Source organism: Phalaenopsis equestris, unplaced genomic scaffold (assembly GCF_001263595.1).
Source record: "Phalaenopsis equestris unplaced genomic scaffold, ASM126359v1 Scaffold000123, whole genome shotgun sequence".
Classification (NCBI taxonomy): domain Eukaryota; kingdom Viridiplantae; phylum Streptophyta; class Magnoliopsida; order Asparagales; family Orchidaceae; genus Phalaenopsis; species Phalaenopsis equestris.
This window is the reverse complement of record NW_018164565.1, coordinates 1,206,805-1,231,259: the sequence shown is the minus strand read 5'-3', so window position 1 is coordinate 1,231,259 and position 24,455 is coordinate 1,206,805. Positions and strand designations below refer to the sequence as shown.

General features: G+C 34.4%; 1 protein-coding gene across 2 annotated transcripts in view; it reads right to left on the bottom strand.

Annotated features, from left to right (window-relative positions):
* The window catches only part of LOC110021161 (protein PIR), a 253,053-nt gene that overhangs the window by 112,879 nt on the left and 115,719 nt on the right, over nucleotides 1-24,455 (bottom strand). For both annotated transcript variants that reach the window (XR_002293618.1, XM_020719544.1), the window contains exons 16-19: nucleotides 22,452-22,599; nucleotides 18,955-19,123; nucleotides 17,375-17,451; nucleotides 10,338-10,508 (exon numbers count right to left, since the gene is read on the bottom strand). Coding sequence is in view for 1 of the 2 variants with exons in the window: in XM_020719544.1 (XP_020575203.1) it covers nucleotides 10,338-10,508; nucleotides 17,375-17,451; nucleotides 18,955-19,123; nucleotides 22,452-22,599 (565 nt within the window). In the remaining variant the exon portion in view is untranslated. The remainder of the gene's footprint in view (nucleotides 1-10,337; nucleotides 10,509-17,374; nucleotides 17,452-18,954; nucleotides 19,124-22,451; nucleotides 22,600-24,455) is intronic.

Sequence of the window (24,455 nt, the reverse complement as noted above, 5' to 3'; positions counted from 1 at the left end):
GCGTCCACTCGTTCGTTAAAATCACGGTATGCACCTAAACCAGAGTCGGGAAATACAAGTAACACATCAGTAACACAACAATAGCACAACAATACCACATCAATAGCATCACACATCAGTAATATATCAGTACTACATCAAAAATACAACAATAACACGAAAATACCACATGAATAACACATCATGGATTTGAATCATTAGCACAGAAAAAACCCTATTCTATAACTGCATAAAACCAAATTCGTTGGACTCACAGATATCTCCATGACATAGTTTAGATTTGTTATTATTGTATTATTTGTGTTTTATTCATCTATTTTTTTCCTGTGGTTTAATTGTGTTACTGTTGTGTTACTGATGCGTTATTACCGTGTTATTCATGTAATATTGATGTCATATGCTTCTATTTAGGGTGATTGTTAATTAATGACATAGGTTTAGTGTTATTCTTGTATTATTCGTGTATTATTAATGTGTTATTCTACTATGTTATTCTACTGTGCATTAACTGTGTTACTAGTGTGTTACTCATGCGTTATTTCCGTGTTATTTGCGTATTATTGATGGGTTTAGAGTTATTATTAATTAATATCATAGGTTTGTTGTGTTATTCTTGCATTGCTCTTCTATTATTCGTGTATTACTTTCCTCTGTTTTTACTGTGTTACTGGTGTGTTACTCGTGTTATTGGCGTGTTATTCATGTATTATTGATGTGTTTAGGGGTATTATTAATTAAGTGTGTTTCATGTACTACTCCTGTGTTAGAGATGTGTAATTAGTTATGCTTTTGTATTATCCATGCTCCTATGTAGGGTTATTATTGTGTTATGTCGGTGTTTTACTCGTGTATTATTCCTTTCTTGTGACTGTTATTTTAATAATGTGTCATTATTTCTTTAATTTGCAGGATCATGAGTGCAAGGACTTTCAACTGTAGATGTCGTCCATCTGCAGTGAGAGGTGCCTTGGATGCAATTCGAGATCTTCTTTCAGAGGAGACCATTAATAATTTAAAGGAAATTAGGGTGTTCAACTTCTTATACATGCCCCTATATCCCCAGGACAATATCATGACTTTACATATTTTGAGATGTTGGGATAATAAGAGGGGTGTCTTCAAAATGGGTGGAAAGGAGATTAAGTTACATGCTGACCACGTGGCTCTGTTGATAGGGATGCCGAACAGAGGAGAGTCTGTTTCATGAAAAAAAGGACCCTATCAAATGTGGATGTCAGACAAATAAAGAACCAACTGACAAACTTTTTTGCAGAAGGAGCCTCCACCCCACCTTTTGAGCAGTTATACTTGAAATTCTTACTAACTTATTTTTTCCTTGAAACAATTTTTATGTGCCTGCAGAACTATCTTCTTTTGCTGTAAATGTACAAGCTTTTTCGTCCTTTAATTGGTCTGCTGCCATATGTGATATGATCATCGATCAAGTGAGAATCGTCTCAATGAAATTAAGGCAGAATAAGTCAATTGGCTACATTCAAGAATTTGTATTTCTCCTAATAGCAAGTATTTGTTATTTACATTGAAACATCACTCTTATGATTTTTTTGTTTGATGCCTGACTTTTGCATACATGTTGATGGTGTAAAACATCCCCAGCTTTGGTTTTACGAGCACACCTCTCTTTTAACTCCTGATGCTCCTGACGCTAGACATCGCATGCTGAGGTGGCCAACCAATCATGGGTTGTGCTGAGAAAATTCATGAAGCCTTCAAGAGACTTGATCATGTAAACCATTTAATTTTGATTACAGCTTATTGACACATCTTTTTAGTAGCTTTCTAAGAGTGATTGCAACGATTCTGACGAATACATTTTCATTGTAGGTTAATGACGGATTCTTAGCTTTGAGTGATGATGAAGTACAACTCCTCGAAAATCCAACCGATCCCTGCAAGGCCTAGCTATGGCGGAGCTGTGACCGGAGCTGTGAAAGGAGGTGTGAAAAAACCAGCGAAAATATTTCTTCACCCTTTGAATAAATAGAACAGCAACCTGGCGCGAAATAATTTTATCATGGCGGGATTTTTTTCAGAATTCGGGTTTAGGTCCGGGCCCGGGTAGCGAATACTGATGGAATAAGTGGGACCTTAGTTTACAGCTGGCGTCATCTTATTGGATACGCACCTACCTTAAGGTGCGTAGTACTGATAGAATAATTTTCTCTGGTTGAAGGGCAAACAACTGATAGTAAGGAGAAGTGGGGATTTTGGCATTTTTAAGTATAAAATTTTATTTTCAACCTTGAGATTTTGTGCTTTATGATTTATGAAAAAATTATGAAGAAATTTCAGGAACTCTATTTTTAAATTCGTTAAATTTTGTTAAATTTTTTTTTAAGAATTTGGTGAGAAGGAAAAAGAAAAAAAATGAAGAGAGGGTTTTGGATAAGAAATCTCTTTATAAAATTAAATACATAATTTCATGGCAATGTAAAATAAGTAAAGCTATATGTAAAAAGGAAATTTTAGGAAGCTTACCAATCGAACGGTTTGAAAATTTAATTGATTTAATTTTAATATAAAATTGTATTTATTAAAATAAATTGATGAAATAGTTAATATTTAGAAAAATGTATTAATTAAGTACTTTTATTGAATGTCAAATAACAATTCAAGTAAATAAATTAAAAACAAAGAGGTTTATAAGTTATTTAGGTTAGACTTAAAATGAAAACATTGCCAAGAAGATAGTAGAAACTAATAAAATCCAATGCGTTGCTAAAGGTGCACTAAAGAAATAGAATGATCTGAGGAAAAGAATAGAAAACTGCATTAAACAAGTGGATAAATATTTTTTTTATTTTACAATTGTTCTTTTTATTTATGAAATCAATTGCAATTATCTTTACTATTTTTAATATTTCTTCTAAAATGCAAATTTCATATTTTCAAATGTTAAAAAAGAAAAGAAAAAAAAAATGATATATGCATGCTTTTAGCATATCTACAATGATAAAAATGTATTCAAATTTTTTAATATATAAGAATGGAATAATATCGATCACAATCAGATGACAACTCCATAGAAAGAGCAACATCGAAGTGACCTCGAATTATTATGAAATTTAATTATTAATTAGATTTAAGATATCCCACAAAAGAAACTATTATTAGGGCACCTATGATGAAACCCCCTCAAGTTGAAACTAGACATCAACATGGTCATCATCGAGGTGGATACAAGTTGTCAATTCTAATTACTCGGGGTGACTGTATAGACTCTACTCAAAGGATAAGATGCTAGGTCACACAAGCAATTGAAAGATATGGGGAGCCAAATGATTCAAGGAATCTCCTCGTAGTTCGTTCTATACAACTGAGATAATCAAATCACAAGGTAAACAGTGCATCACCACATCCAAGGGTCACATCTAGTAGGGAAAACTCTAAGGCAACACAAAACTTTGATAGGCATGAATACATTCATATATATAAAGGCAAGGTTATGTTGATACTAGAGAAAAAAAAAATAAACGCACCAACATTATTTATCATCTCAACTAATACCAAGTTGTACTTGTACCTTGAAATTAAACTTCATCTGAGTTTAATAGAGAATGAATCTCAAATAGCCTCAATTACCTACAATTGATTGTAGTGATTAAAAATACTAAATACATAGGAATACTTTCTTATTGGAAAGATTATTTTTATAAAACAAAATCAGTTTCTGTGCAAAGTAGAAACTACAATGTCATAAAAAGGGTACAATATTTTTTAGATTGCAAAATATAAAGTAGAATGAATTACGTACAACTGACTATAGTAACTAAAAATCCTAAAAAACACCAATTACATGCAATCACAAGTATAAAAATGACAAAGCTCAAAATACAAGAACATGATGTCAACTAACTATTGAAACCAGCAACTGAAACATCATTACCACATAATTTTATGGCACTTGACACAACTGACTATACTTGATACTAAATTGTAATATCATATAGAAGCATAGAATTTGCATTAAAAGCAATGACATTTAATTGTAATAATTACATACAAATAACTGCAGTAATTGAAAATGCTAATTGACACCTATTACATACAATTAATTGTAGTAACAAATAAAATATCAAAGATAAAATTTAAGACAATGGAGTCAATTGACTACTCAAAGTAGTAACTGGAATGCTACTAACAATTGATTTTCAAAAAATGTAATATGGCTAGTTGTCATGACCTAAACAGAGACTTAGAATTAACCAAGGCAGGTAAAGATAGTTAGACGGTGGAAATTAATTTTTTTATATTCATTTAATATTTAACAAATGAAAGAGCCACTAATAAAATTAAATTTACCACACTGCAGATTGTCCGTACCTTCTATAAACATCTTCTCTTCTATTCTTCATCTTTTAATCAATTAAATTAACCTAAAAAATTAGTTTAAACATAACAGTGAGTGAATCAAGTCATTGAAGACTCATACTCCTAAACTACAGTAATATAGGGAAAAAGAAAGAAATATGTATGCGAGTTAAACTTATTAGTAAATAAAAATACATTTGATATTTAAGGAATATGATGCTAATTAATTAAAATTACTATATCAATAACATATCTATATCATTTTATATATGTATAACCGCTACAATAACATCATCTAAAAAATTGTACTAGCTAAAGTATTTCAATATTAATATCATTTTCCTTTTACCTGCATGAATATCTTAGCGTTGTCCCACTAGTATCACAATAGGATAGTTTTATCATAGTCAGTCACACACATAATCAACCAATATAAACATATTATTCATATGCTCATCACATTCAATTCAATATACCATATATAGTTTTCACCAATGCATGACGGTAAAATACTACAAATATTCATAATAATGTGACAGATAAAGAAAAGAACATATAATTCAAAATAAAGCTTGTACAATTATAATTAACTAATAATGAAAAGTAGTTGAGAAGAACCAAAATATTTTCATAGATTAAAAATACGAGTACTCACCTCAATACCGTATAAATTGTTTTTTAGATTTCCAATCTTTTATTTTGACTTATTCTTTACTTTGATACCTATAAAAATATTTAAATGCTTAAGTGGTCATTTTGATGCATATATTTATGCTCAATTACTTGATTTAAAATAAACTAACCCATTTAAATTCTACATCATAACTTTCATTTATTTTATAGTTACCTTTATTTAATGTTATATATATGTGTGTGTGTGTGTGTGTGTGCCCCCGCTCGTTCCTTTCTCTCCTTTGAGCATAACAATCCTTCCTGAAGCTATGACTCAGCTCAGCTGGGTTCAATATCTACACACAATGCCTCAACTCAATTCTTCCTCTCTTCTTTGTACATATGCTCAGCTTGGTTAGATAGCCGCACACAATGCCTCCCACGATCACCTGTACTAAATGAAAAGGGTTTGGTCGGCTCCTTTCTTCCTTTGTTTAGCTCGTCTTTTCTTCTTTCGCACCGAATGCTTGCTTGAAGCTTGACGACGTCACAAGAGCATCTTTTCTCTCATCTTCGCTTGATCGGCCAGGGCACCAATCACAGAACTGCTCGACAGTCACACTAGAAGCCCCTCGACACTAACGGTAAGTTGACGGCGACATTTTTTAGAGTGAAATTCACCTTCTTGTCTTCCCAACCCTTCCGCTTCATCTCCCATTTCTTCAGCAACCCGACCCTCTCAATTGATCTTCGCTTTGCTCAACTCCTCATTTCCACTTCTCGACTTCTTCATTTGTTCTCCCCCAGGTAACTGAAATGAGATGTCCCAACTTTCGCCAATTTAAAAATAGACTATAAGTCATTTCTCCTCAAGCAGATCAACATGATTTATCTATAAATTTTCTATCGGACTCCTTTCTATAATTTTGGATGTATCACGATGCCTAAATGGATATAATTATAAATTTGAGTTAACTTTTAATTTAAAATTTTTATCGGACTCCCTTCTTGATAGTAAGTAACCATATATAGTTTTCATCAATACATGATAGTAAATAAATATAAACATTCATAATAAGATGACCAATAAAGAAATGAAAAACATACAAATCAAAATAAATTTTGTACAAATATCATCAACTACTAATACAAAATAATTGAGAAGAAACAAAATATTATCATAAATAAAAAAAAACGACCACTCACCTCAATACCATATGACTCGCTTTCTAGATTTCCAATCTTTTATTTTTGACTTCTTTACTTTGATATCTATAAAAATATTTAAATACTTAAGTAGTCATTTTATGCATATATTTATGCTCAATTATTCAACTTAATATATACTAATTCTAGTTATTTATATTTAATGTTATACATGTGTACATATATATTTATATGTAGGCTCAGTAAGGTTTCACCTCAGAGCGAAACTCTACCTGTAATTTCACGCTCGTAGAAGAAGGGGAGTACGCTCCTCTGTCCGTCGTCTGCGCCTGTGCTCGCTGCTCGTTGTAGGGTCGATCGTGTTGTGTCTGCTTGTTGTAGGGTCAATCGTGCTCGTTGTAGGGCCAATCGAACTGCTCCTTTTGCTATGTCAACCACTACGCGCCTGCGCTTCCACGGGTTCGTCGACCCGACGCGCTTCTTCTGGTCGCACCCCATCGTATCAGACCATCTGGTTTCTTTGGATTTTGCATCTGCTTCTTCGGTTGATCCTGGCAAAGCTTGTTTCGCCCACGTGGTGGGTAATCAACTTGCGGAATCTACTATTGTCTTCCCCTCAAGCTATAAGGAATGTCGTAATGGTACGATGATTGACCTTTTCTTAGGAAGATAAGTACGAAGAGTGGGAAAAAAATACTATTTTTCTCTGATTCAGAAATTTCAACTCTAATAGAGAAATTCAAGTTCGCTCGTTTCAGGGGGGGCACCCACTTATAAAGTTATCAGAAAAAGTTTTGATGACCTCAAATTAACAGGAATGTGGAAAGTAGGGCTCATGGATGGGAGACATGTAGTGATTCAGTTAACCGTGTCTGAAGACTACACTCGTATTTTCTCCAAAAAAAAAACATCTTAACATTGTTGGTAAGCCAATGAAGTTACTCAAGTGGTCTCCTGATTTTGACACAAATCATGAGTCTACTACTGCTTCGGTAAGTATTAGTTTATCTGGTCTCAAGTTGCATTTCTTTAATCATCAAATTCTTTATTCTATTGGAGTCATTCTTGGAGATCCTATAAAGCTAGATATGACCACCTTTAACCTAACCAGACCTTCTGTGGCCAGAATACTTGTGGAAAGAGATATTATCTTACATGATATTACTGAAGTCTGGCTAGACACAACTCACAATGGATATTGACAACCAATTGTCATGGATCATAAACCTTTTTATTGTAATCACTGTAAGATGTTTGGATATACTCTTGATAAATGTCACTAGCATCATCCAAACTTGAAAACTATAGCTCAAGGAAACAAAGAGGGGTCTAACCCCAGTGCTATGGACACATCTGCTCAATATGTGGAGGAGGTTCCCACAAGACAGGATTTGGTGTCTGATTTGTCTGTCGATCCCCCCTTGCCAATATTGCAGTTCCTGATGAAGAACACCGTACTACAGGTACAAATCCAAATGTGTTTATACCACTCACTGTTATAGAAGAGAAGAAGACCCACTTACATGTCAACTCACTTATATGTCAAGACACATGAGAGTGCTCCTTTGATCCGATAAAAGATCAGCTTGTACAACAAGTAGTTGTTTCTAATATTCAACAACCTACACATGTCCGACGCACTTTAGACCAAGCGAGCCAATTTTCGGATGAGAAATGACAAGTCTATTCCAGGAGAAAGAAGAAGAATAAAGGCAGACCCGAGCTCGAAAATTTATTGGATGATACACTGGCTACTACTAGCAGTGACACCCATCTCACCAATTTATTACTTTGGCTCCTTCCCAAGAACTAGAAGCAAAGACAAGGCAAAATTGAGCCTTTAGTTACATGATAATCCAGATTTTAACACTTTTTTTTGGTTTTTTCTCTTCTTTAGGTCTCTCATGTATTTTTTTTGTTTTTTTTTTTTGAACCATTTGCATATGGTGGTTGTCGTCTGGGCAGGGTGTCATGTTCGGACCCTCTCGCACAATCTATCTGTATCCTACTTTCTTTTTAATATATTAGCCATTGGGCTTTCTTAATATATATTTATATATATATATATATGTGTGTGTGTGTGTGTGTGTGTGTGTGTATCTATATGTATATTATTTATGAAGTAGTTGAAATAATTCCAAAATAAAAGTTACCCTTAAGCTTACCTCACTTAATCTTAAATATAATGAAACATATTATATAATTAAGAATAATATGAAATTCATAATTTTATATTTTAAAAACACTAAACTCGATCCAGAGAGCCATAAACGTCCGCTTGTCCACTTTTTCTACTTCAAGCATGACAATCCTTTCTTGAGCTACAGCTTGGCTCGGATCGATAACCGCACACAATGTCTCAGCTTAATTCTTCCTCTATTCTACGTACAACTACATGCACCCCTCTTCTCGCGATTACCTGCACTGAATGTGTAGGATTTGTCTAGCTTCCTTCTTCCTCTGTGCTTGGCTTGTCTTCTTTCTTCTTACTGATTGCCTACTCCAAGCTTGACAACATCACAAGAGCATCTAGCTATAGTAATTGAAATTGACAAAAATTATCAATTCCGTACAACTAATTATAGTAATGAATGGTATTTAAAAAAAATTAATGAACTGCTTAATGTAGCAATTAGTATGCTATTAAAAATGATTCTAAGAGGATGTGATATCAATTGACTACGATTGCTAGCAACTACAACGAATCATAAAATAAAAAAAAATTGACTCCAACAATGAAGAGTATCAAATGACACCAATGCAAAATCGTAATTGTTGTTAATATACGCTAAATAATTAGTGTTATAATGATTATTTAATCAAAATTGTTCTCCTATTATCAAAAGAGGAAATTAAATGAAGAGTACAAATGACACCAATACAAATTCGTAATCGTTGCTACTATATGCTGAGTAATCAGTGTTATAATGACTATTTAATCAAAATTGTTCTCCTATTATTAAAAGATGTAATTAACTGTAGAGGCGTGCACCTATGAGAAATCTCGAGCCCTAGATCAAAAAATTTTGACCAAATGAGGACAAAATATTTGGATAGTGTCTTATCTACACCCTAATATATCTTAATTTTGATCCTAAACCCATTGTAAAAACTCTCAACATTTTGAGATGGACCAGAGCGCAAATTTTCAAAGCCCGCTAACCTTTTACATCAATTGGAAATGTTGACATGCGTGATTCCATATGCTAACCTCCTCTATCAATCGAAGATGTTAACATGTCACATGCAAAGCCTTACCAAACAAAGCTTGATTGAAACAGTTTTCGTTAGATCATATACTTTTCAGTTTCTCCAAACTTTTTTTACTAAGATTCAGCAGCTGCCCGTTAACTATTGGGCGGAATAACATTATTCAAATAAAATTAGGCATTTTTCTCAAATAAGAATCTAAGAAATAAAAATTCTTATCAAGAAGGCATTTGAAAAAGTAATATATCCTAGTGGTAATTAAGAGCATCATCAAATGAATAAAATTAAAACCATCAAGAAAATAATTATTTACTTGTTAGTCATATCATTAACATTCTCTCATCAACTTACCTAATCATTCATAATTAAAGGTTTATAACTATTTTGAGGACAAAATAATAGATAATTAAACATTTTTAGTATATATATTTACTTTAATTTTCTTTTAAAAATTAATTGTAAGGACAAAATTAATCAATTTTATGCAGTATTAAGTGAACAGGTAATTATAAGTTATTTTACTTCTGCACAGATAGCGAAGGATCAACCTTCAGCCCATCGTTACAGAAACAAACGACTGAAAAAAATGTGCGCAATGTTCCCAGAAAAACGCATTGCATGTAATAGCTTCTAAAATTTTAGCTAAATGCTAGAAAGAAGAATGCCTCAAGTAAAGGTCAGCCTTCACTCGAAAGAGTGCCATGTGTCCAGTTGTACGCTGGGCATATACATACATACCACACAGCTCTCATGTATTTACATACATATCTAACACCTAAACATTCATATTTAAAGGCATAGTACTCAAATATTTAACATCGCATCAAAAGTACCACTAACACTATCTTTTCAAAAGTGAAATACACCTTTTCATAGATTAAGTTATGTCACTAAGATGGTACAAGTGCAAATATCAAACTTTGGGTGTTAACACGTAAATACAAAAGAATTGTGTGGTCTGTATGTAAATTTTCCAAACAGAAATTATGGTTGAAAAAAATCAAACATATACACACCTCAGCTTCAATTTCATCATAGAGAAAACGCTGTTTAAGAATGGTCAGAGCATACTGAGCAGCATCATTGTAAATATCAAATGGCATCAGAATGCTTTGAAGTAGACTTGGATCTTGAGATTCGATCACATTATCCACCAACATCCACGGAAGGGAGCATTCAATTGGAAACTAAACAAAAAATAATCAAAGTTAGTTATATGCCATAAAATAACTGTAACAGACCCGGCACTTTATCAATGGACAAAGGAGAAGAAACAACTGTACTGATCTAAAATCATCATAAGGAAACCTAACGAAATTCATGTCTCTCTCTCTCTCTCCCCATCAAATTCTCTTTCCAACAATCCGTTCTCTTCTGAGTTTAAACTAATCCTATTCCTTTTTCCACTCTTTCTCTCGCTCTAACCAGGCATTCTATTTCAACAAATGTCTCTCCGCTCCATCTAAAAAAACTTATGGTCTATACGGTAACAGATTTAACTAGAATTTAAGTAAGATCTTGTGAGAAATAAAAAAATGACAATTTTAAATCGAGCATTTAGTAAATCCAATTTCTTCTCAAATATTTTTTTTTTGGCCGAATTATCCAGATTTACAAGATTTACTAAAGCTTAGAAATCCGTTACCATATGCTCCCATGGTATTTTCTCCCTTCCTGGTTTCTGCGTAAAAACAACTTTGCATCTCTGCCATGCATGGTAACATTTCAAATTGGGACAAATGAAGCATAATAAATTATTTGTCAGGATTTATGCTCATTTAAATTATAATTTTAGATTATTAAGCCCAAAACACAATACAATTAGAAACGGAAATATTATTGTTGAAATTCCGATGGTTACAACCACACTGGGAAATAACAACAAAAGACACAATACATACACTGCCAGTGGGTGCAGCCCCAGATGTGACGACAACGGGTTTTGGAGTGGAGGTGGGATACGGTAGTAGGGTGGCAATAACAAGGGCTGAGGGTGGTATGGGTTGTGGTTGGAGCAGCTGGAGTGGGGAGAACTGGAGAGGTCGGCCGGGAAGAAGCGGGAAGTTGTGTGGCAGTTGGGAGGAAGGCAAGAAGGCCTTAGCGGAATCAGAGAAGCAGTAGGCAGTCTTTGGCGGCTGCTGGGAGACCAGTTGGCGGTAGCTAGGAGAGTGGTGTAAGTAGGAGAGGATAATCACCTCCTGGGGAAAAGGATATAGTCGGAGCACCACCCTATCCGTCAGATACAACCCTAGAAAGGGGAAACATGACATCAGCAGCTGTCCACTCAGAACTGAAATCAGAAAAAAAATATAAAATTAAACCCTCAAACACAACATTGATATAAATACTAGTAGATATGTAGAAGAGGGACCCCCCTTTTATTGGGCAGCAATTCCAAGACTAAGGGTTGGCCTACCTTTCCCTTTCTCAATTGAACCGGCTCAAGCCAGACCGGTTCAGTAGGGGAGGAAAATCCCCATGTCATTCTCTCGGGGTTTGGGGAGCTTTGACCTCTTTTGTTGAAGTTTCTGGCCGCACATTGCTGGTGATGGAGCCATTGTAATCTTCCAGGATGGACAGATCTTCAACTGTCTTCCTAGTAGGACTTGGATCCCACTGTCTACTAAAGCATTTTGCTCCACTTGCAACCGTACATCCATATCAGTCCACTCTCCTAGGACTGCGTGCCCCGTATGTCCCGCTGAATCTTCCCAAAGTAACCACTGGTCGATTCAATCTGATGTGCTGTGTGAATAACCCAAACCTTCCTGCACGGCTTCAAGTGCCCTGGTAGGTCAATCAAATAGTGCTGTCGTTTAGGAAGGGGTTTGGGGTACGGCAGATGGGCTGAAGAAAATATGCTTATGGACTAAAAACTTTGCCATAATTTTCTTATAAAAAATGATTAAATTGTCTTTAGTAACAAATAGTTTTAATCACATTATAAATACACCTATTTTTCCAAATATCTGATTATGAGGTTTATTACTCACAATTAAAAAAGATTAATTATGTAATTCTAATTTAGTATATAATGCACTAACTTTAAAAGTACAACAATAACATAACCTATATGCGATGATATAGGCAATATATATGTAGCACTCCATTTTTAATGAGTGGAAGAAACAGGTCACGACGGGGATAGCTCGATACCTGATTCGTGAGAATCCTCGTCTATCTACAGTTCGAGCTCAGGGTGTGCAAAGGCAGATGGGTACCTATTATATCAAAATGTGCTTTGAAGCGACAAAGCCTGACTACCAACACACTTGAAGCCGTGCAGGAAGGTTCGAGTTGATGGCTGCGAGGTCGGTTAGGAAGAGGTTTCGGGTCTGTTAAGTAGGGTGAACAACGAGAGTAGCTACAATAAAAAGGGTTGTTGAAGGCTAGTACGTAATCCAGACGGCTGAGATAGCCCAACTGAGGACAGTAATGGAGGCGGCCTGAAGCGGGAAGGATCAGGTGGTGGAAAAGAAATAGAAATGTGAGAGAAGGTGTTCAACAAGCTGAGAAGGGTTCTGGATAGCAGGATAGACCGCTGAAAAAGGTTGGCTGAGTGCTGGGAAGAAATCTAGGAAGTTGGACAACAAGGTTAAGTTGTTCAGAAAGGGTGGCTCGGTGCTGGGATGAAGTATTGGGAGGTCTACTGCTGAGGAGAGGGCACAAGTAGTGTTAGGTAAGGGCAAAACGGAAGATACAACACCACATTGGAGTAGAATATAACCAGAGTACCACTACCTCCTCGGATACAACCCATGAATAGGGAGCACAATTCCACAAAGAATTTTGAAATCAACACACAGCAAAAACTAAACCCTAAAACACAAAACATTCATATAAATACTAATAGATATGAAGGAGAAACAAGACCACCTCTTATTGGGCGTCAATTCCAATATGAAGGGCCGGCCGACCCTATTACTCTCTCAGCTGAACCGGTTCAAGCCAGACTGATTCAATAGCAGAGGAAAAACCCATGTCAGTTTATTTTACATTCAATTATCAATTTGGATAATTTTAAATTTAAAATTTGAATTAGTTTAAATAATATAATTTTGGTTTCTAAATTAATTTTATTTTATAACTATATTTCTATAAATAAGTGAATCAACCAGCAGGCTCCAAAAATTTCAAGCCCCAAAATCTCACATCGTTGATGAGAGCTTAAAATTTGGTGTTTTAGGTCAAATATTTAGAAGCGGGAATAGATTGCAGTAAGACACTACCAGAGGTTTCACCTTCATTTTGTGAGGATATTTTGATAATGGGTTCGAAGTTTCCCATAAGCACAAACCCCTATTGTTACCCCTCCTGATGATGGGAGAACACTTTCGATTAAAGCGTCATTAAGTATAAACTATTCAGCATATAGAAGTAACAGATTTAGAGTTTATATCATAAAATTTATCACCTTAAGCTTAAAGTAGATGGTGGAGAAAACAAAAACAAATCCAATCAAGATCTCATAGTTTCGTCATCCCGAGCCATCGTCGTAGAGGTACTCCACCAAACCTAACTAAAAGATCTTTGTCAGCAACCATAAGTCGAGTCATCTAAGGTAGCTTTGTAAATCTGAGGCAGATGTTTGTCTAAGGTAAGACATTTAAGATGATCTTAACCGATAAAAAACTTTATATCAATCAAATATATTCTTATGACTCATAGCTTAAAGAGTAGAATGCCATTGGATAGCATACGGGTTGCAGTCGACTCTTGCCGGCTAACCATCACATCAGCGAGCTTTGTTCGTAACCGCTATTTTTTGGGAGTCATTGGCCAAAAATAAGTGGACAGAGAACTCATGTCACATTCTTACCAGCATGAGATTGCTTTGTGTGTGAATATACTGATACACTCAATATAACATTTACTCTTTTTGAGTTGAAATCAATAAAAAAATTATCACCCCCAATAAACTATTGTGGATTGTAGATAGAGTTTGCTTAAAATTTTGATGTGATTGATTTTAACTACAACATTTTAGTTTGTTATTTTGAAAACATGATATAGAATATGATTTAAAAGTTGAACCATTCGTTTGAAATCATCAATCAACATGACCAACAACAGGGAAATAGACTTTAGAACACATGTTTATAATTTAATTGAAATTTATCACTTGAATATTTCTAAATTATTAGTTTTATCAAATTTAGACATTATGAAGCGGAGGATCAGATTAGGTCATTTGGACTTACAAATTCATATATTTATAATTTAGAGATTATTGAAAATTATTAGGCTTGTCAACTACAATCTTTAAGAGGAGGATTGGATAATTAAGTGGGACTTACAACACTGTTTTATAGACAGGGTGGCTCGATCGAAAGCTTGTATAATTTAATTATTTTGAATTTGATTTCAAAAAAATAAATTTTACAACTTTAAGATAAGTGTAACATTTTGATAAGGCAATTTGTATAATTTAAAAAAAAGAAAGAGCATATCAAGTAAAAATTTTATTTGAATCCACACAACATTCCTAAAGCCTATAAGTTTAAACAATCGGTCAATTTAATGAAACACATGAGCACATAAGGGTAAATTATAGTTAATGTTGAGCTAGCCATAACATTCTTAGATTATTTGTTCAATTTAGTTGGACCACATTCGGGCCTTCAATTTCATATATTTGGACGCTTGAGAAATCCATGCATACTTTTTAAATCGAGTTGCACATTCTTATAACAAAATATTTCAAAATAATTTTATATTTGTCCTTATAGCGTTTTCAAGCCGAACAAATGTAATTGCTTAATACGATTGTTGGAGCCCATGCAAATATTCTTCGCTAATAATGTACATGCATTTTGATATAATTGTACTGCTTTTGCTACACTTTTAAAAATGTAGTTACATAATTTTTGTGCTCTTATAAAATGTAATGCAATATTTGAAAGTACTAGCACATATTATGAGGTGTTATCTTAGATTTGAAAGAGATCTAAAAATATGAGTGATAGACTTAAATTATTTAAATTTAGAAATTGCACTCATATCTTATTTTTAAGATGCATGCACAAAAGGTCAACACAGTAATGAAGTAAAAAGGGTAGAATGATTAAAGAGCACGGAGAAAAAAACGCACTGAAAATAAAATATCTCAAACACAAACATGTGAACATTATTCACTCAACAAAAAACAAAATAAATAAACTAATTAATAATAATAATAATAATAAATAAAAATCCTAAGTTTAAATATTTAGAAGCATGTCCACGCCAGAAACAAAATGTATGAAAGTGCACTTGGGCTACCTTTTAAAACAATATTCAAATGGGGCATTTCCATAAATGCCACGCAATACGTACGTAATTACATATCCAACACTTAAACTTTTTTTTTTACATTTATGCTACCCAAATATTTTATACCACAACAAAAATACCACCATTTTAACTTTTAAAAAATGAAATACAGTTTTTCATGGATAGGTAAGATGGTATATGTAAAAATTGAAGTTTAGGTGTAAGACATGTAACTATATAAAAATAGAGTGGCATATATGTAAAGTTTTCCTATTTAAATACTAAATGAGATTTTTTTTTAATTCTAACAAAAACAGTTAACAGCTTCAAGTGGACTATGGTGGGTGTCCACATCAAATGCCCCACAGAATGGATGTTACTTCTCCATTTACATAGTAGGAATGTAGAATATCACAAAAGATCTCCTTATACTTCCACGCAGTTCTAAAACAACCGAGACTAAGGGCTTGTTTGGGAGCACTTCCATTTCGATTTTTTTTATTTTATTTCAAGTGGACTATGGTGGGGGATGCCAGGCTGAACCGGCTCAACCAATTCGACAATAAGGTAACGGTCCAGCAAGGACTGCTGTTGGTCGGGAATTGCCGACCCACCCACCCTCTCCTAATTACCTTATTATAAATATTTTGCATGTTGTTTTATGGTTATGTTTACCATTCTAATTTCATATTTTTGCCTCCAAGAGTTTTCCTTTGCCAGGGTTATATCCAATGACAGGTGGGCTCTTGTTGTATCTTCCTCTGAGGTGGTGATTATCTCCACTGAATCATTCACATCTTCCCTCTCTCTACTCGTTGCCCCCTTGCCTACACCCCTTCCAAATCAGCCACCAGCCGCGGGACCCCAAATCTCCACCTCTGCTCCCATCCAACCGCAAATCTCGCTCCTGCTAGCCAATCCTCACCGCAAGCCCATCTTCCTATCACACTTACTGTTGTTAACATCCTCCCTGCCTTTACGTTCCTGCAGATTGCCCTCCTCCAACCACCACAAACTCCCCCATCTGTTTCCAGTCGCCCACCACTAAGCCTCTCCCCTAATTCTTGTCGCCAGCCACCAAGCCCTCGTCACCGCTGTCCACGGATATTCCTTCCTAGCCCTAGTCGGATATTGGTGTTTTATCATGTTTTCTTTTCTATCTCAGCCTTGATTAGACCCCTATTTATTTTTGAGTTTAATATTTTCTTCCGCTATTGTGGTTTGGGTTAACGCTGGTATCAATTTGTTTTAAAAACACTCAAAATACCTAAAATTTATTTTGAGCATTTTCAAAAACAAATATGTTATAACATACAAAACATATTTCATTTTAAATTAAAACAAAAATAAAAACAAAAAATTAAAAACAAAAATCATTCCAAATACCACCAAAATTTATAATATCCCACCGTCATTCAATCCATTTTGAAGAAAAATATCCCAGAAGTTAAAAGCTAACAGTTCATATAACAATTCAGAATTACCACCATAAGTACCAAAATGTTATGAGAGGTCACAACATAAGAGCCCACAAGTTTTGGTTACAAAACTATATCTGAATTACGTTGATCTGCTACACTGGTAAACAGTTGAAAACCCTAGCCTAAAGAGGGGCCCCACCCCAACAAATAACTGAGATGAGCTTTAGTATTGGGAATTTTTGAACCTTCTCAAGAGGAAGATTGGAGAACATTAATGGAATATTCTACCAAAATGTTTGTTGCTATAAAATGACATCACAAAAAAATAATATGATTAAAACCCTAAACATATAATGAAAAAAAAGATGCACGAACTTTACCTGGATAACACGAGACGATTCCAAATAGAATTCCCTAAACCAAAGAAATCCAAGGTCCATCAACGCACTAATCGTGGCTGAAGTTAAAGCATAATAAAATATAAATTAGTACATAAAAAATTATTCAATCCGAACTTCATCAATACAAAATTTTGGATTAACTCTGCTACAAGCTTTTAAAATTTCATTGTTAAAGGCGAAGCCTAGAGAAAAGTTTACAACAACATATGATAAATATCTAGGACCGTTTTCCCTCAAATAAGTTATACAAAAAGATCGAACAGAAAGACTTAAAATTTTTACTCAAAGAGCTATGTAAGACGAGGCATTTTCAAGGCTTATGCTTTCAATATTAAAATTTTATCAAGAAAAAAAATACATAATAGCTTGTTCCATTATGCTACAACAAATTGTTGTAAATATTTTTCTAAGGAAAAGTATAGTAATTAGATAATGATATTAGGACATCAAATATAATTATTAAGAAATGATAAAGCAAAAAAATAGTACAACCAAGGTAGAAAAAAATAAAATAACATGAAGCTTAACAAAAATAAAAGAGTGAAATCTTTTATTTACTTGAAAATCAACATTGTAAATGTTGCAATCGAATTCAAATGAATATTTTAATAAAAATCCATTGTTTTTTTCACAAATAAGAAGCAGTTGGCATTTTAAGAACCTGCAAAGATTTTAGTAAAAAATTCAATAGGAGAAAATACCAAGAAAACAGATGAAATTAGGGCTATCAAAACAGATTGTTGAAAGGAAAAAGAGAACGCCGAAGGCTGTCCTGACAGCAATCCCAACGTAAAAACTATTCCTAACACAGAGGAGGTAATATATAAATAATAGTAGATAATAAAAGTTGAGTTTTTCCCAGTCGCGAGTAAATAACCATGTCGGTCCAACCCTACTGAGCTGAATTGAGATTCTGCGCAATTCTCAAAAAACAACCCAAGGTTGGTTCAACCCAATCTAAGGTGAGGTCAGTCTGAATCTCTTTTAATGATGACGGCCAAGGTGGTAAGCTAGCGAATAAGATGTCCTAAACTCTCCGAATATTGTTTTGCCCTATTCTTTATACATTGAAGCGAAAAAAAACCATTATGTATTGCATTACAGTCAGCGCTTTGGAAACACTAATTCCAAACAGGAATCCAATTCAAACATAGTTCTATCCAAAATTTAATTCCGAATCGATCAATATACTGTTTGATTTTAAGCATAAGATCATAAATGAAGCTTCACTAAATATGAGGAGGCTCACAATCACACCAAAAAAAATAAACATTTAAATCCATACTAACACCTAAACTTCAATTTTTGCGTGCAAACCACCTTACCTATGCACGAAAAAAGTGTATTTCACCTTTTAGAAGTAAAATCATAGAATTCTGGATGTGGTCTGAGAGATTTGATTGTTATCAATGTAAAAGATAAAATTTAGGAGTTAGGTATGTCAATATAGGAAATAGGTGTTCGGTATGTAATTGCCTCAAAAAAAAAAATGAATACCAATTAATTCACTGCAGGGCAGTGGAAACACTGTTCAAAGTGCAAGCGTTATCAAAACAAACCTGTATAATCTAAAATATGTAGAAAAAAACTGAGCTTGTAAAAGAACGTCTCTAATCGCTTGAGATCATCAACAGCAATTCCAGAACCACTGTTTCCAAAAAGACCTCCATGTTTTCTTAAATTGCCACCAGAAACAAGCTCACAGATCAGAAATTGCAGACAATGAACCTAAACAAAAGATTTATAGCTCAAATTATCAAAGTGAAACAAAAAAACATAAAAATTTTGAAATTCCCATCTGCATAAGACATAATGAGAAAAAGAAAAGAAAAAACTATATAAAATCACAAATCAAATTCCGACGTACACAAAAAACAAGCTCGCAGATCAAAAATTGCAGACAATGAAGCTAGAAAAAAGATTTATAGCTCAAATTATCAAAGAAAAATAAAATGTTGATTGTAAGATTTTTAGAAATTTCTTCTTTTGGTATCTTCTATGTTTATTATTATTTTTTACTAGTTTCTACTTTTAGAATTATCTATTAGTGATAATTTATATTTTCTTTTTTCTAACATGGGGATTTTGTGGCTTTCCTAATGTGGTGGCCTTATTTATCTTGTAAAAAAATCTTAGGAAATTAAAAAGGAATGATTATTTTTCTTTCTCCCAAAATACATTGTATCAGAGCTAGAGTTCCTAAAGTCTACAGTAGAGGTGGCGATGCCAACCTTCTCGCATTCAAAGCATCAACTTTCTCCCGCTCATGATCGTGAGGATGCCTGTGAAAGAGGTAGCCCACCAAAAAAGTTGCTCGTGACAGCTTACGACGTGATTCTCTCAAAGATGCTATGAAGGCACGATCAAAGTAGGAGCTCCGCGAGCTTCTTCAGTTGAGGTTGCTTCAGTCTATCCCATCGAAGCCACTTTGAAGGCCCGGTCAAAGCAAGACCTCATCGAGGTTGCTTCAGTCTTTCCCATTGCAACCAAACATGCGATTGATCCACACTATCTTCAATGTATCCAGTGACCGCTCTAAACCTGAATCTCCATGTTCGTCTCTCATACGCACTAGTCGCAGACTTCGCATGATTTGAATGCTCCGTTCAAACAAAGAAAAAAACAACGACCAAGTTATGCGGATCATTTGAATGCTTCGTTCGATTTCCAAGGATCATTTCTTCTGCAGATCATTTCTCCTTGTGGTTCGGGTGCGTTCACTAAATTAGTAAACTAATTTAGTTGAACACTCAAAAAATAATATCTCTCCAATCTTGATTGTTCAACCTAAAAGTCCAAGCTATGGTATATCATGAGAAAGTGAGTTTTTATATATTACAAATGAGTCAGATCATCCTATAGTGACATCTCATGATGGTCATAATCCTATAACAACTAACAAAAAGGAAAAATTAAAAAGAGCTACAACATTGGTACCATTTAACATTGTCTACTCGTAACAAAGGACAAATAAAAAGAAAGAGTTCATGAATCCTTTACACAACCTAAAATTCAGGAACCCTTTCGGTAATATCTTAAATAGGCCTATACCCTAGAACCAGGCTCTTCATCTTCGAGTTCTAAGTCCTGTAGTCTTAAACCTGAGTCTAACTCTAATCATAAATCCAATTAATCAGTATTCTCATTGCTACTTGTAAGGGGGTGAGGTCTTACATCTAACATCCTTGTCTCATTATGTGTCATATGAAAATCTCTAACCCATTTTCGGGCTTTTACCTTACATTTGTCTTGTATATAGATTCATAATATTGTGCAGGATGTTCTGAAAGTTCTTGAGTGGAAAGAGGTTGTCTTTGAGGATAAGAAAGCTCTAGAAAATAATAGCACGTGAAAATTGATTGATCTACTGAGAGGAAAGAAAATTAACATATGCAAATAGTGTTTACAGTCAAGTACAATTTTGATGGCTAACTAGAACAGTACAAGGCTCGACTGGCTACAAAGTGATTCACCCAGACATATGACAATTATTTATATACATTCGCCCGAGTCAAAAAACTAAACTCTATAAAAGTTCTTCTCCCACTTGCAGCTAATCTTGACTGGGCCCTATAATAGTTGGATATCAAATATGTATTTCTCAATGAGAATTTCGAGGAAGAAGTGTATATGGATGCACCTCCAAAATTTAGTGAGAATTTCAACACAAAGGTGTGTAAACTATAAAAAGGTCCTTACAAGGCTTAAAGCAATCATCGAGAGCGTAGTTTGAGAAATTTATACTGTTTGTTAAAAGTTAAAGGAATACTGTAATGCAAGAAGATCATACAATATTCTTCATACATTCAAAGGATAGGAAAATAGCCATATTAATTGTATACGTGAACGATATAATTATCACTGGAGATAATGCATATGAAATGAACTGTCGGAGACATTTCTTTAACATGAAAGTCGTTGGATCGAAGAAAGGGATGGTAGTTTTCCAACGAAAGTGTGTTCTTCATCTTCTAAAGGAAAAATAGGATGAGTGGTTGAAGGTTTGCAGATACCCCAAATGATCTCAATCAAAAACTAAGAGATAGAAAGGAAGGTGAACCAGTGAATACAACTCGATATCAAAATTGGTGTAAAAGTAGATATACATATCACTTAAACGATAATTTATCGCTTTTATTGTGAGTTATCTAAGTCAATTTATACATTCGCCCTATAATAAACACCTCGAAGCAGTTAACAATATTCTCAATTGCCGAAAAAGTACACCAGACAAGGGCATATTGTTTCAGAAGACCACACAACAGAACATAGAAGCATGCACTATGCCATTGGGCGGGCTCATTGTTGATAGGAGATCAACTTTCAAATACTATACTTATGTCCAGGAAAATCTAGTTACATGGCGAAGGAACAGAATGAGGTAGCAAAGAGTAGTGCCAAGACAGAACATCAAGCCATGGTTAATGGAGTGAAATATTATGGCTGAAGAGAATTCTTAAAGAGCTGCGGATCTCGATAACATGTCAAAGAAGTTGTACTATGACAATAAAGTTGTCATGAGCTTTGCAGAAAATCCAATGCAATATAATCTCACAAAACAAGTAGATATTAATAGAAACTTCGTAAAAGAGAAAACTAATTGTTGAGCTATTTGCTTGTCTTTCAATTTGACAGTGCAACAAATTGCAGATATCTTCATCAGTGGATTTTTCAAGCTTGGTCTTGAATTCCTTGTAAGCAAGTTAGGCATGATAGATATCTATGCTTCAACTTGAGCGGAGTATCGAAATTTTAAGAATTTATGCTTTTGATATTTTCTATTTCTATTATTTTTTATTTTTAGTAGTTTCTATTTTTAGAACTATTTATTGTTAGTAATTTCTATTTTCTTTTTCTAATATTGGGATTTTGTGGCTTTCCTAATGTGGTGGTCTTCTCCTACTATTTATCTTGTAATAATGTCTTAGGAAATTGAAGATAAACAATTATATTTCCTTCTCTCAAACTTACAATAATCATAATTGACATTCACATGTTACATATTGCATAATAAGAAAAAACTGTGTAAAATTAGAATCAAATTCCAAAGTACAACCTGGGCAGCAGTAAGTGCAACCGGTCTTGGATAAAATATATTCGGTCTAGACATTTCTCCTTCTTGATGTGAAACATGCAGTTCAGCATCATGCTTGTTTGTATTGGCCATCCAATCCGCTGAAAGTGTACGCATATCAGAAAGAATCCTATAAATTCATAAAATGATAGGAAAAAAATGTGTTAGTTGTTGTGGGCATAAAGCGATCCTGGAAACTTTAGATGTTAGAACAACAATTCTATTAGCAAGTAATTTTCACAGCTTCTACAATTTTATCACACTTGCAAACAAAATTTGAAATAAAAATGGCTTAGAAGACGTAGACAACAATATTTCAACATGATGAATCAACGAGAAAAAGAACTTAGTTTTATAAATTGTGAGACATAAGAAAGAATGCACGATAATACAATAAAAACATTCAAGTCATCCACATAGACAAAACTAAACGAAAAAATCAAGAAGCATGTAAATTGCATGAGATTAATAGCATATTCAAGCTTAGTTTTGCATTGCAGGCATAATAAATATCAGGTATGAATGTAATACCACATAGGCATCAATCACATACTGTTAAATTTGCCTTCAACAGAAAGCAGTTTGGAAACAACATTGGCAATAAGTCTGAACAAAAACATAAAAAAAAGGAATATAACAACACCATTGTTAATTTAGTCGTACAAGCATAAAAAAACGGACGCGGGATCTTGACCACCACGAAGAAATGTCTGCGACCGAGCAACACCCGCATGTTACATGGACTGAACCAGTCCAGGTTTTGTTCTCCTGAGGTGTTCCCCGGTCCTCTTGAGCCACTCTTAGTTATCCGATTATTATATTTACTTTCGTAGGAGTTTAGGATTAGTTCTTTGTGTATTTTGTATTAGGGCAGCTGTCAGTATTTCTTTTTTACTTCGAGAGTTGTATCCAAGGGTCCAGGTTGTGCTCTAGTTGTATCTCGCTCCTGAGTTGGTGCTTATTTTCCCTATTCTCCTTCTGCATCCTCCCTACATTGCTCCTAGCTGCCCTTTAACTTGTGCACTCAACATACCGTTGTTTTTCCCTGGAATCTCTAAAGAAGTAATTGCTCTGGAAAACCTTATTCTATTCATTAACCACTTGGGTTTATATAGGATCTTACAACATTTTACAAATAAATCCCGAGACTTCTTCTATATTTCCTATTTGTAATTAGGAATCTAAATTAGATACAAATCTCAACACTTCCCCTCAAGATGGGCAAAAGATATTCACTAAGCCCGTTTTGTCACATAATCTAATGAGCTAAGTCCTTTTGTGAAACAGTCAGTCACTTGTTCTCCAGTGGCAACATGATGTACCTCCAGTTGTCTGTTATTCAGCTTTTCCTTGACATAGAACCAATGAATCTCCACATGTTTGGATCTATCATGTTGCACAGGGTTGTTGGCAATGCTAATTACTAACTTGTTGTCGTACCACAACTTTATTTGAGCTAATTTATTCACCTTAAGCTCTACCAATAAGGTTTTCAACCGCATCATCTCGGCAATTCATAAGGCCATGACCCTATATTCAGCCTCTATTGCTAACCTCGCTACTACCGACTATTTCTTACTCTTCCACGTGACCGAGTTGACCCCTACGAACATGCAGTATCCAGATATGAACTTACTGTCATCAACACAACTCACCCTGTCAGAATCACAATACCCCTCAATGCCTACAGGTACATTCTTCCTAAAAATCAACCCCTTTCCTGGTGCACTTTTCAGATGCCTTGGAATCTGACACACAACATTCATGTGACCCTTCCTCGGATCATGCATGTAGCAACCCACCACAATTACTGAAGATGATATGTCGAGATGATTGTGACTCAGATAAATACGATGATCTACCAACCTCTGGTATCTCTCGTGATCAACTGATTCTCCTGTCTTTGCACTCAATTTTCTTTTCTGAACAATGGATGAAACTACAGGCTTACAACCCAGCATGCATCTCTATGAGCAAGTCTAGCAC